At 37.7% G+C, this 14,412-nt stretch overlaps 1 protein-coding gene across 3 annotated transcripts in view; it reads right to left on the reverse strand.

The window, feature by feature from the left end:
• Window positions 1–10,627: 10,627 nt before the first annotated feature.
• nup214 (nucleoporin 214) overlaps window positions 10,628–14,412 on the reverse strand; it is a 41,668-nt gene continuing 37,883 nt past the window's right edge. For all 3 annotated transcript variants that reach the window (XM_074690143.1, XM_074690144.1, XM_074690142.1), the window contains exons 35-36: window positions 13,938–13,974; window positions 10,628–11,161 (exon numbers count right to left, since the gene is read on the reverse strand). In XM_074690143.1, coding sequence (XP_074546244.1) covers window positions 11,125–11,161; window positions 13,938–13,974 — 74 coding nt within the window. In that variant the 3' untranslated portion in view covers window positions 10,628–11,124. The remainder of the gene's footprint in view (window positions 11,162–13,937; window positions 13,975–14,412) is intronic.

Below are 14,412 nucleotides of genomic sequence, written 5' to 3' on the forward strand. Positions count from 1 at the left end.
TACATAATAACTGTAGTCAAATGTAAAAAAAAGAAAAACTTATTTTAAAGATTAGATTATTATTAGAAGATTATTTCAAAGATGATGCTATCTTGTGGTGCCTGGGTCAAAATTAAACCTAAGGTATTTCTTTCAGCACTCTTGCCCTGTTTCCTGCCTCCTTTCTCTATATCTAAAGCCATAAAAAAGCATGAAAATAATATTTAAAAAAGAGATAAATAATTGCCTATCTAGTTATAAACCTATGTGGCTTTCTTCCTGCTTAACCTTTATATTATTAGCTTCCCTTACTTTGGACAGGGAGAATAGATTCTCTGTCAGGTTGAGTTTTATGTAAAGTGAAAAGTTGTTCTCTGTGTTAAAAAAGTCCAACAGCAGTTAATTTTGCTCACAGACCAGCAGCCTCCACTGTCTCTGCTATCCTGGTCACATTCCTGAGCGGCACATTCACAGCTATATTTACTTGGCTCGGAGTCTGTGAGTATGCTGCTGTGTCTCCCTGCATACATCCACCTGTCCCTATGTGTAATACCAAATAATCACTGTGCCACTGTATCTCTGGCACCAGACGTAACTATTTATATACTCCTAGTGTGCCAATGTTAGAGTCGCTTCCTGTTGTGCAGTGTGATCTCTGAGACAATACCAGGGCTTATGACAAGCTGATCCTCAGAAAACGACCTGCTATTTCTGTTAGAATCTCTCATCTTCAGCATAATGTTATTATCAAACACAATCTGGACTACTTCAGACTGGATTTTTCTCCTGTTGTTGTTAAAACAACACGTACATCAGGACTCTATCTAGCAGGGCATCTTGGCCATTAATGCAGTCGATAGCTGCTTACTGTACGGTGTAATGTGATTTTCCATTAAAATTAATGATAGCCATTAAACAGTGAACACCCCACAAGCTGCTGCAGGGCTGCTTATAGACAAACTTTTAATTGCCATCAGTGTAATTACAGCATGTGATGCAGCTGCAGCACACTCCTCTCACACGGTGCCAAGGCTTTAGTAATAGCCAGACATCAGAAGCAGCTCCTGAGGGAGCGCGCTACACCCTTAAACACAGATATAAACTGAACACCTCGGCTGACCTGGGACTGGCTTGTCTATAATTAATGTAAAGCAACATGAATACCTTAACTGGTATTATTAAACCATAAGAGTGAGTCACTCACTGGTTTAACTTAAAAGCTGGATCATTTCAGTGAGATAAGATGTATTTCTTAAGTAGCAGAGAGTAAAGCAGCTTTAAAGAACGATAGAACGAAAAAAAAGAATATAAAAAAAAAATCAAGGTAATAATTACTAATGCTACATTTATTCCTGACACTTCCTGTGTAGATGGGCCACTGCAGTGTTGTCCCAGGTGCTGATTTATTTCCAGATGGCATTTACGATCAGGTCTCTTGGCTTAAAACCCTTCCTACGTTTTTGCTTTTACAACGTTCATTGTTGGGGACTGCATGTTATGTATAGCACTTCCATTTATAAATATCAAGCAATATTTGATGTAGGATAAGTTGATGAAACAACTGTATTTAAATACTGCTTTGCGGCACCTTTAAAGCTCCTCTGAGTGTTTTTTAGCTGGTTATGAAACGACCTAAAAAATACTTACGATGTCTCTTGTTGACCTAGAAAAATGAAAGACACCATCAGCAGAGAGTTTAAATGTTATTTTCTTAAAGAATTTTGTTAACATTTTTCATAGCACAGACTTTGAACAAGCCGCACAGTTTTCTTTTTCTTCCTTTCTTTTTTTTTGTTACAAAACACAACTCACACATACTCAAGATGAAACCAGTAAAGAAGTGAGAGGTAACACTTTGTTTATAGGGGGCGCCAGAATCAAGTTAAACTGAAAGTCCCTCACAGGAGCTTTAATAAAGGCTAAAATTTGAACTTAAACCTTGAGAAAAACACATTTACAGTTTATTGTTGCCAAGTTGTTCAAGTATATTTTTGTTGGTGCTGATGGTTTCTATTTAGTTTTCTATATAGTAATACTGCTGCAAAGTGCTGTACTCATGGTGGGTTAAGATGAGATAAGACTCCTTATCTTGCCTTGATGTTGGGTTTCTGTTAGTAAATTCTATTAACATTAACGGGTCTAGACCTGTTGATGTTTTTGGAAAGTGTCTTGGGATAATGTTTGTTATGATTTGGCGCTATACAAATAAAGACTGATTGGTTGATAATACTTTTTAAAACTTAGTGCATTTAAAACCTGATCAAAAAAATTAATACTTTAAATAAGTACAAGAAAGTCATTGACAGTTAAACCCTACGTGATTGAAGTGAACAATAAAATCATACGATGCTGTATTAATCTATATCAAGTAAGCGATAATTTGAAGTGAGCAGGTAGGTTCTTGCTCACCCTGAAAGGACTCTATTTGCACCTTTTAATTTTAAACTATCTCACTTATTGTCACTCAATGAAAAAATCTATCAATGAAAAAAAAATGACGCAAAATTTCTTTGATTTTTTAAAAGTAACGACCTTAAGACATGAACAAGTTGACATTAGATATTGTAGAGATGATCTTATTCACATAAAACTGGGCATTTCCACTGAAGGTAACATTACAGAAGGTTAATTAGATAACTGGAAAAGTATCCAAGTTGATTCTTGTCATCATTAAGCTCTCTTTTATTCAGGTATCACTACTGTCTATGGTTTATGTTATTTAGTTGTGACTGGCATCTTAGAGATACACTTACCAGCACTGCTGCTCATGTCTGGATTGCAGGACAGGATGTTGTTTCACTTTTCTCTATCAGGGATGGTTGCAGCCCGGTAGCTCCTCAAGCTGCTCTCACATCTGTTCCCAGTAATCATTTCCTGACTCTCACAATAAACTAATTTTTCAATATATATATATATATTTTTAAGAACAAAATTATTTTATTGTTACATCTTACTATCTAGCACAAGCTAACAGGTACAACATTAACTGTGCTAAAGCTAAGAGCACACAGATTGGATAAACTGACTAACACACTGAGGCATTATCAGCAGTTGGTTGACATGTTTGGATGTAATTAAGGTAAAAGCCGACTGAGCACATGGCCTGTGATTCCAGCGCTTATCCTCTTTGACTAATCAGAAAAATACAGCAGTGGTGACTGCGTCTGCATCCTTTTATCTTTTACAGACATGTGGCTAAACCACCTGACAATGAACTGATGAGGTTCTTTGTGAATTAAAAACCATAACAACAATTTCCCATTGAGCTCTTAGCTACTATATAAGCCAAAGACTCTGGTATTGCCTTTCATGCTGTTTATACAGAATCCTTTGCACCTCTCACATCAGCAGACCTTTTTTATTTGATAATTTCAAGATGATTCAGTTTTGGTTCATGATTTATCTCAAATTATGGAAACAAAGAGCCACATCTGCTGAGACTTGCATTTTTAATATGCACTGCAGTGCAAGATACAGGCTTGGTGAAATAGGGAAACTGTTAGATTTAGCAAATAAAGAATATCACCCTTCACTGAGATTCAAGAACTGAAACTAAAATACTCTCAAAGGACATTTATAAAAACTGATTCAATCAAATCTTCTGCAGCAAAAGGGATTTCAGAAAGTTCTCCAAAACAACTGAAACGGAATTAATCTTCAAGAGGCTAGAAAAGCTATTGACACAACTCTTCCTGGGATGTTTTCTGACAAACGTGATAAACTTTGGTGCTGTCTGTGGTGGAAACCCAGGCATAAACTTGACCTTGGTGTCATAGAAACAAGGAATGCTCACCTGTGTGGGAAATTTGGAGGTGAAGTCGGGGACTCAGCTGTGTCTGCTTTAACGCTTTTAAAAGACAAACAGCTTTTATGGTAAAAGAGAGGGGCTGTTTTGAAAGTAAGAAGACTCGTATTAAAGGCACCACATATCCAGATCCTCCAGTAATAGTAAGTGACTTGAGAGTAAAGATATCTGTTGCATTCTTCACATTTGAATATGGGAGATGAGTGAAAGGTTTGGGTAAAAAAATGAACATATTTTACAATGACACAAAAATGTGCATTTGTGGGTTTATTTTTCAAATCATTTAAACATTTCAAATCGATTTTCTAAAATGTGTATAATATTGTATTGTAGTTTAACAAACCTTACTTTTATGTACTATAACATAACACATTGCATCATATTTATCCTTACCTTACCGTAAACCAATGAATCTTATTGTTTGGCTTCTTACCTCATCCCACCTTATTGTGACAAAAACTAAAATATTCATTAGTAATGTATCTTACCTTTCCTTAATGTACCATTACATATTGTATTGTAATGTCTGTAAAGTATCATTTTATACTATACCTTAGCTTGCCTTTCCATACATTACATTACAGGTTTGTGTCTTTTTCTATTGTTCCCTATCTTGCTGTAACTTAACGTGACTTAGCAGAATTTAGTTTGATGTAATGTATTGCCTTTTACCTAACCTCACCAAATAGTAAAGTTTTGTATCATTTCATATTGCTCCATGCCTTGCCACAATGTGACATAACTTCAGATAACTTAACATAACTAAATTTAACTTAGCATAACGTAACATACGGAACTTAAACTAACCGATAGTAACTTAGTGCAACTTAAAGGTCCCATATAATGCAAAAATCACTTACTGTTATGTGATGCATCGTAACCTCACTGTACCGTAACTTACTGTACCTTTTCCTATTGTACCTCACCTTGCCATATTTTAACATATTTGCCATACTTTACTCTAAGTAGTGTAACTTACCTTACTGTACTGTGATGTATTGTATTGAATTGTACCGTAACACATTGTAACAAACTGTATTGTACCTTAACTTACTGTTTTTTTAATGTAAGGCACCATTTTGTATGCTTTTAAACTTTTCAGCTTGTAACCCCGAAAATAATCCTGCCAAGCACTCACGTTAGCCTTTTCTAGCAGTGTTGCTCACTGTTGCAGGCACACTCTGGTTGGCCAATTCAAAATAGACCAATAATTTAGCTTAATTAAAAGCAAACAAACAAAAAAAAACTTGAGATAATCAATTTTGCTGGTCAGTAGAAAATTAGCCTTTTTGTATGTCAAGTTGTGTTTCCTGTGCTGCAGTAAATTAAGCTGCTACTGCTACTGCTTTCATTAATCTGGGGGATCATGTCGCAACAAAGACGGCATATGATTAAGTGTTTATATTTAAGTGACACTTTTTTTTATATTTTAGTATTAAAGGATAAAATAAACAATCTTATCATGTTGTATCATTTTGGATTGTTTTGTATCTTACTGTGCTGTACCATTTTTTTGTTGTTTCGTTTTGTATGTTTTCACATAGTATCATAAAGAATGCTCTCTTCCCAAACCTCAGCACACTGCTGCTCTCCTGATGCTTAAAATCTTCTCCCCTGACATTTGTGACAATGCCCAACATCCACGATCAAGTCTATTAGATAAGACTTTAAGCCCATTCTCCATAATCCATTCACATGCCAAGTCAGAGCTGAAATTGATGTTGCATGCACCTGTCTGTGTCATGCCACGTGTTAATGAAGAGAGCTCTTTGACATCCTCTGCTGTCTGGGCTCTGTGTGTATTTGCAGGACTAAATGGAGTTTGAAATTAAAGCTTCCTGAATAAAGCTCCTTTGAAGTATCGGGATAAGTAATGACACTGAACTGTTTAATCCCTGTGGGTGAGTTCAAGAAAGACAGTAAATGAAGAGGAAGTGAAGCAGGTGGATCATTTAAGGCTGGGAGGTTTGGATGGACTTAGTGGTACAGTAGCTTCAGGAGTTATCTATCATGTATTATGTTCACGTCGGTGGCCCTGCATTGCTCAAAGCTGTGCTTAGCATTTAAGCACAAATTCTAGCATACAAAGTGATAAAGCTCTTACATGCTGCAACTAAATACTGCTGGTACCTACAGGCCTGTGTGTGAGAGGGCTCAAAGAGGGGACACACACATAACTGGAGGAGAGAAGCTGCAGATGATTTATAAGAAAAACTGTGATAACTCCTGGCTACTTAAGAGTCAGATAAAAATGTTTTATGCCAAAGCTACACAAGGTAATGGACTCATCCAATTACCTTTATTATGTGTGGACTGGGCCAAAAAAAAAAAATGAATGTGCAGATTTATAGGATTGTTTGACAAGCTGAGAAGTTTTCAGATTCCCCCCAGAGAAAAAGATGAAAAGAAAATGCCATGAGGTGAGTTTTAGCTTAGAGTAAAAGTTACCATGCTAACATGCTGACAATTGTGAGGCTTTTAAGCTATAGTGCTGTTAAAAAGTTTCACCATGTTTTATATTGATTGAGCTTTGGCATGTCTGGGTTTGCTGGTATTAGACATGAGGTATGTCTGATCATAGAGTTTTGGGAAGAGGTATTTATGTTTATCCTCAGGGGAGCATGAATCTGCTTACAATTACCACACTGCAGAAAGACTGAAAGCTAAGCATGGTTTAAAGTTTCATTTTTACTTAAAATTTTTGAATAAGACTTGACATGAGCCACATTCACCTATATTTCAACATTCATGGTTTGCAGAGCGCGTACCGTAAAACTTTTTTGGGGGAACCCTTGATTTATTTTAGCATCACAATGACATAAAGATCTCTTATTTGGGGATTGCACTGCAAAATCTGAAATCTAAACAAGTATTTACATCTTAAATTTATTAAAAACTGTGAGTTAGACCAAATATGAGCTACATTCACCAGACAAGTCCCAAAAAGGTCATAAGGTATTGAAATATGAATGAAGTAAAAAAGATGCTTGTAAAATAATTCATCATCGGATGAATTCGTCATTGGAGTGACGTCTGCTTGTTTACTTCCCTGAAGTAAAAATGATGACTTAAAACTAGAAATAAAAAAAAAGAAAATAATTAAATTTTCTCTTTACAACTTAATTTAGATTCATTTTGTCTTTTATACCTTGAAATGAAACATTTTTAAGACTGTGCCAAGTAATTTTAGCTTGTTTTGAGTCTAAGAAAATATTTTACGACAAAATAAAACACAACCTTCCACTTTCAGTTTTTCACAGCGCACAACAATCAAATCAATTTATTATTTCAAATTTAAGCTTAAATAAATCAAAACTTCATGGTGATGCCACATTAAACCATAAGTTCCCAAGAGTCATTTGGGTACATCCTCTGGAAACCATTAAGGTAAAAAACATTGGCAAGCTGAGATATGTGACCACATTTGGACCCATTGTTCAGAAATATGACTTTATTTCCAAATATTCTCCTTACAATAAGGAAATCTGAGCCAAAACTAATGGTAACCAATACTTTCATTTTATATTTCAGTTTATTTAAAGATTTCAGTTTGCAAAGGCTTAAATTGGGGATCTGGTGTACCAAACAAGAATTGTTTGGTATAACCTCAGATGGTGAATGTTTCATTATCACATCTACTTGCCATTTATATGTCTTGTTTTCCAAAAAGGGGTTAAGTCTGGGAAAGAGTGATCCGCACTGCACCACAAAGTCAGCGCAGTGTGTTGAGGTAAGAGAAACTGGGGGCGAGGTCTCCCTCGTTTGTTAGTGGATTATTGGATTTGGATTATCTGAGCAGGCAAAATTACCCATTAGGGAAAACTGTAGCATGCTCAGTCAGAAAAGCTCCACCTTACAAACACTCACCTCACACAATGGAGGAACCCAAACACTGTTCCCTGTACAACACAGTCAGAGGGATATTTGGGAGACCAGGACATTCAGTCTGGCCCACACTGGGGTGCAGTGACTCATATTGAGATTATTCATATGTCAGCAAAGAAGTGAAGATGTGCTCAGAGGCTGCTTATAATTGCTTACTTTGAGAAGGAGGGGGACGGTCTATGAATGACAGCAGGGGGAAGGGTAAGAGAGTGTCCAGCTATTTAAAACTGAATTCCAGAAGACAGCTGCCAGTTTCAGCAGTGTTTGGAAGACTTTCGTGGAATTTTAATCAACAGGAATAGAGAGGTGATGTCATTTTTTTTTATATTATTATTTGAGTTTTATTTGTGAAAAAAAATAGAAGAACTGTGTCAAATCCTTTCATAATTCCAGTTGTGGTGTGGGTGCTAAAATCTCTTAATCTGATCGGCTTTAGCTGAAAGCATTATGGACTTTGGCTCAGTGACTGTGCAGCTGTAATCCACATCTTTACCCAGGACACCAAAAAGATATTGCCCTGGTTTCTGATGATGGACAGAAAGGTGATTGTTTTGTGTCTTCAATCCAAAGTACTAATCAATTATTTTTTTTCTGTGGCGGTTTGGTTAACTACAAAGTCCTGCTTAGAAAGAGAGTAAAAACATCAGCACAGGTATCAGCATTTGATACAGATATCTTTACCAGTAGCAGTATTGGCCTTTAATACTGACAGCACTAACGGTATCACTATCAGCTTTTCATACAGATACCAGCACCACCTGGTGATACCAGCCTTTGGCACTGAAACCTGAACAAAAGACAATATAGGGCTTGAAACTGATGACAGTACCTATTAAACTATCAATATCAACTTTGATACCTGTACCAGTACCTACCGCTGGAACCAGCCTTTGGTACTGATACCAAAACCCAAGTCAGTAGCAGCCTTTAAAACTGGAACCAGCATCGATGATGTTAATATAAACTTTGATTACACCAGGACATATCATTGGTACCAGCCTGTGGTCCTGGTAAACAACCAATGTCAGTAACCTCCTTTCATACCAATACCGGAACCAAAGTCAGCACAAGCCTTTGATACAGATAGTGTGATATGGAAAGCACCACCAGCACCACCTGGTGATACCAGCCTTTGGTACTGAAACCTGAACAAAAGACAATATAGGGCTTGAAACTGATAACAGTACCTATTAAACTATCAATATCATCGATGATGATGTACCAGTACCTACTGGTGGACCCAGTCTTTGGTACTGATACCAGAACATAAGTCATTAACTGTCAGTAACAGTTGACACAAGATGTTGATACTCTTACTATTTGGTAGTACTGACATTTGGCTCCGATACCAGAACCAAAGTTAGGAACTGTCTTTGGTACTGACACCAAAACCAAGTTCAGTAGTATTCTTTGATACCGATACTGATATTGATAAAAGTGTCACTGCTGCAAAGCTGTGTTTTTATTACACCTTTTTGCAAAATAGAAGCAATATTTTTGAAGTTTCAATTAAGAACAGTTGTGCCTTGCTGCCGCTTCCATTACGACTAGAAATGTGCACAACTTGAGTAAAATAATACATAACGTAATGATGATAAAGATTTGTGGACATTAGGTTTTTTATTTACTGGTCAGACTGTTGGCTGTGATCATGCCAACTGAAAACAGGGAGTAACAAAACATTGAATGAAAATCATCATCTCCAGCTCACCTGCTCTCTCTCACACACACACCTCCGTACTGATGCCAGAACCAAAGTCAGTCGCAGCCTTTGCCACTAATCCTTGAACTCTGAGTCCGAAACTGCCTTTGGTACTGCCTAAGAACTAAAGTCATTTAGGTCCAGTTACAGTTTATAAAAGCTGCTGTTACTAGTACCATCAAGTTTACCAGCCTGCTTCCAGGACCAATGCTGGTATTGATACTGATATTGGTACTAGTACCAGTAACAGTTACTGTATTGGCCTTAGATTCAGCCCGAAACACTGTACTAGTAAACTGGTCAATGCATTGATCTGATGCGATAACAAATAAGATCATAAGGAATCAGCAGGTTGAAAAGTACTCAGTAATGTAACAAACTCTAAAAGTGCTGCAGAAGCATGATACTATGCTAGTCAAAGCTAGAAAAATGACAATAAATATTTAGTTTTTAAATATGAAGTCCTTCGCAAGGCATCAGTATTTGAGAGTTATTCTGAAAACGTTTCCACTGAAATCTGAATGAATTGACCAAATGGTAAACAAATTAAAATCTTTATTTATAAACAATGCCACCATGGCTAATCTGTTTTTATCTCCTGAGGTCCACTGAGGAATGTGGGTTTGACCACTGGAGCAGGTGGGTGGTTGAGGTCACATTTTATGACCCAACATTCCCGTGCCACTTCAGAGCGACCCAGACCTCTGCCACCCGTCTGCTGAGAGATGGCAGATAAGAGAGGACAGAGCGACAGTGACATGCTCCAAATCCATAAGCCAGGGAGAGCAATTCTGTTGATGGTGGCCGAATGCCACAGCAGAGAGGCTACGAAAAGATCCCCATCAGCATTCTCCCACAGGCCGATGCGGCTCTGTGTGCGAGTCAATGAATTCTTTACTGAACATGGAGGAATGAGCTGCATATCAAGGAGGATTTAGCATTAATTAGTGAGCACATCTTAACATGGCCAGAGGCATGCTGCCATGCTATTCTTTATGTCACATCAAATTAAACTGTGTTCACTATAATCCGCTTCAGATTGAGATTAGATTTTCACTGGAAAAAGTAAATACTGGATGTCTGATGCTCTGCTTTTGGCGGGAAATACAAACACGTTTTAGAGCAAGCTGTGGTGTTGAGTCAAATAAAAGCTTAAAAATCAGATTTAAATTCAGTGCCGTCAGCTTTGAAAAATATAAAGACTTAAAAAAAAAATCAAATACACAAACAATTTCCTTTCAGAACTGTCATTTATTTCCACTTTTCGTGTAAAAAATATACCAAGCTGAGGTTTACCAAAAATAATCTCACTTTCTTTAAGTTTGGAACAGCCTACTTGTTAAAAGAAGTTCACAGACAGAGAGCTTTAAAGTTTTGGGGCATTCAAATTCTTAAAAAAAGAATCAAAAACCTCTAAGAGCTGGAGACAAAAATGAACCCAGAAGACCAAAACCAACCTTGGATGATGAGGGATGAAAATTTTGAAACTTTAAAGTCATTGCTTGATTCTTGAAAATGTAATTTCCAAAACTAATCTCTGTCTGTCTGTATAAATGAAGAACTTTTAAACACCTTTACCCATGCAAGCAGGTAAGTAACTCAGAGTTGTTTTCAAAATAACTGCTTTAGCAAAGAAAACGCAATTAAAAATGTCATCTCATTCACTTTATTCATCATTTTGTCCTCAATGCGAGACACTCCACCCCTCACTCCAACGAATGTGGCACAAAGAGCTTGATTGCAGAAAATAAAACTAACTTCTCCAACTGGAAAATGTTTGTTGAGGTGATCTGGAAGAAAAAATAATAGACAAAGAAGAGTGGTAAGGGTTTCATTAAAAGTTATTATTTCTATCATTACTATTACTAGAGAACAGGTAAAAGATCTTATTTCGCTGATACTGAACCCCCCTGTGATGATGTGATTTTTAATTTGAGAGCACAAATTACAAACCTTTGAAAGAGCAGCTGTAGTATTGATTCTACTGCCATCATTTGTCAGTATTTCTTTTTTTGTGTTTGCTGTTTCTGATGAATCCTTACTCGACATTATTTCTTCCACACATTCGGTCCTTTTCTTGAGTCTTATAAGCCAATAACTTGTACCCACATGATGAAAATGATCAGCTTTAATGAGACTTGAAAAGCGCTGTGGTGTTGATTGTAGTGATCCCTTTGGTTTTAGGGGATAGAGACTCTGTTTCCCATGAGCAGCATCACCAACTTGGCTCTTTTGTTTTGAAGCAAATGAATGGAGAGCAGATCTTGTTTTCAACACTACTTTTCTTTGTCCAAGATAACTTTACACAGGATGCAAAGTGACAAGGTAAAGTATTTATTCATGGTTACGTAACACTATTGTTTGATATGTGACAACAAGCAAACTTTGTAAACTCAGTAGCTTAAACCCCGTTTCCACCAAGCAGTTCAGTTCAGTTCATCTCAGTACAGCACTCATTTTACGGCATTTCCTCTGACTTATCCCAGGACAGATCCCCAAATAACCGAGAGCTGTCTCATTTTTTGGGACCCTTCCGTAGGGGTGCCAGGTCAAACCGATCCCATCTCGGGAGGTGGAGCTACAACACTGCAGACTGTTGATTGGTCGAAAGAATCGTCACTTACTGTGCATCAGCTGTTGTATTTCTCCTGGCGGCACACAGTCTTCTCTGAAACAAAGCTTGATTGCGCTTTGTAACAAAGAGCTTCATGCCAATCACAAAGACAACAAATTGCTGGATGTCTTCTATCATTGCTCTTTGTTTGCGGTGTCACTTTTTTCTTCTGTGTTGGATTTATTGGTGGAGTACACTGTGTCACGCTGCTATGGCATCACACTATTATGCTACTGATGTGACTGTCAGCATCAAGCTTACACGGGGCCCATCACAAGGGGGCACAGTTGGTTGTGGAAACTCAAACAGGACCAAGCTTAACCGAGCCAACCCATAGCAAACCGTACTGATCTAAACCTTGGTGGAAATGGGGCAAGAGTTTAGCGCCAGACTACGTTCAGTTCTAGTTCTAGTGCTTTGAGATGTGTGCGTAACAAGAAACGTTAATCAGTCCTGGTTATCTCCTATCAGTGCTCATCTACCAACCCTAATCTCACCAGCAGAGCTAATGCAACCTCACTCTTCATTTTATTGATAGACTCTCAAGTTTGAACAGACCACTGCAGAATAACTGCTGACTGTGGGTTGGATTGAACATTATCACAAACAGCTTAGCCTGTGTTTTAGCCCGTGCTCCATCACTCCCCTGTTCAGCTTTCTTCTGCTCTTCTGTCCTTTTTCTTTTTGTCAGTTCAGCTCCAGTGTCCACGGTTACAACAAAAAAAAATCCAAGAAATACTTTTTTCAAGAAAAAGGACAGGTCTTACTTCTCACTGCTAAACTTTGTCAGCCAGTGTAATGTCAATTTGCACCTCAAATGGAGAAATAGCATTTAAAACTAACCAATTTTGGCGCTGATCGTCTCATTTTGAATCTTGGATTACGAACAGGCAATTACACAAAAGTGAGACTATTTCAAGATCATCCATCGAACCCTCATAGGGCCTTTAGAGCACTGTATGTAACGTGAATAGTGTGAATGTAATGGTGCTGGGCTTTAAGAGGCCTGTTTTGGGGTCTTACCTTGTCATATATCAAAGTATGATTTTGAGTGGGTGAAGTGGGTTAAAATACAGTTTTTCTCTGTTGTAATGATTTTGTTTGTGCTAATGGCTGTGCTGTGCTGTTAATTCACAGTACAAATGTAGTTTTATTTTCGTTTAATCAAAGAATTGTTTTGCATATGTGCAGTAAAATAGGTGATGGCTGTTTTTTATGCTGATGTGTAAAGGATAGCAAAGAAGCACAACAAGCAGCAGAAAGATGAGCCAAAATAGGAACTAAAAAAGAATGGGAGAGAAGGATTATTAACAGCATGTGAATATGTCCGATGGGCTGAGCCTCGTCTCCCCACACACTCCTGCACACTTCAGAGTGCATTCCTCTGGAACACACCCCGGGGAACGTTGGCTGCCATGTGACACGCAGCAGCAAACACAGGGGCAGGAAGCAGAGGAGAGGGAGGAGAGACGGTAGAGATGAGGGATGAGAGCGACAGAGGAAAGGAGACAGTAGGATCTGATCGCAGGGGGTGGTTGGTTAAGAAGCACTACTGGAGCGTTCAATCATGCAGCTCACGGTTCAGGGAAAGGTACTCTCCACAGGGAGTCAGGAGGATTTAGTCTTATTAGTATTTCTAAGAATGTATTCTATATCGTTTAATGTATTACCTTTATCTCTAAATCATTTTTCTTTTTGTAATTTCTGTTCAGGGTTTGGGTGTTAAACCTTGACAAAGCTCAGCCTGACTTCAAATGAAGGCAGGAGAAACAGAGAAGTGGAAAAAAAAGTGGAAAGAAGAGCTGTTTGAAAACAAAAAACTTCTATAGGGAGAAGTTTTGTGAAAAGAAGCTCAGGCTGCTGCCAGAGCAAAGTGTGGGATGGTCTACTCATTGATTTACATCAACACACAAAGAGATTCAGTTCAAACTTTATATGGTGAGCAATCTTACTGGTTTGCAGAACCAAAGGTGCTTCCAGATGGAAAACCTGCAGAAAGGAGGAAAAAAAAGAGGTTATTTTTGTGACTATCAGTAAAATCTTAAAAGATCAAAGGGGGAGGATGTTACAGTGCCTCACGAGACAGCTGATAATTGTCCTTATAAGGGATGACAGAAATCAGTAAAATAATGATTATAGACAGAAAGAGAAGAGGATAGATGTAACAGGCAGCAAAACAATGTTACAACAATGTACGTTTTTGCCTGCGTCAAATATTTTTTCTGTTGATTTATCTTTTAGTTGTTTAAACCAACTGTCTAACCGTTTTATCCAGCAATTACTTTTGCCTTCTTTCAAAATAAAAGCGAAAACTGAAGAAGCTGCATTGTGAATCATATCTCATGTTGTGTCATTTAATGTAGTGACATAAAAAGTGTTGTGAGGTTTCACATTGAATAGCGTTGTGTCGTTCGGTATGGTATGGTA

This window comes from Halichoeres trimaculatus, unplaced genomic scaffold, assembly GCF_033239565.1.
Source record: "Halichoeres trimaculatus isolate MK-OKI-2021-1 unplaced genomic scaffold, fHalTri1.1 fHalTri1_scaffold_16, whole genome shotgun sequence".
Classification (NCBI taxonomy): Eukaryota; Metazoa; Chordata; class Actinopteri; order Labriformes; family Labridae; genus Halichoeres; species Halichoeres trimaculatus.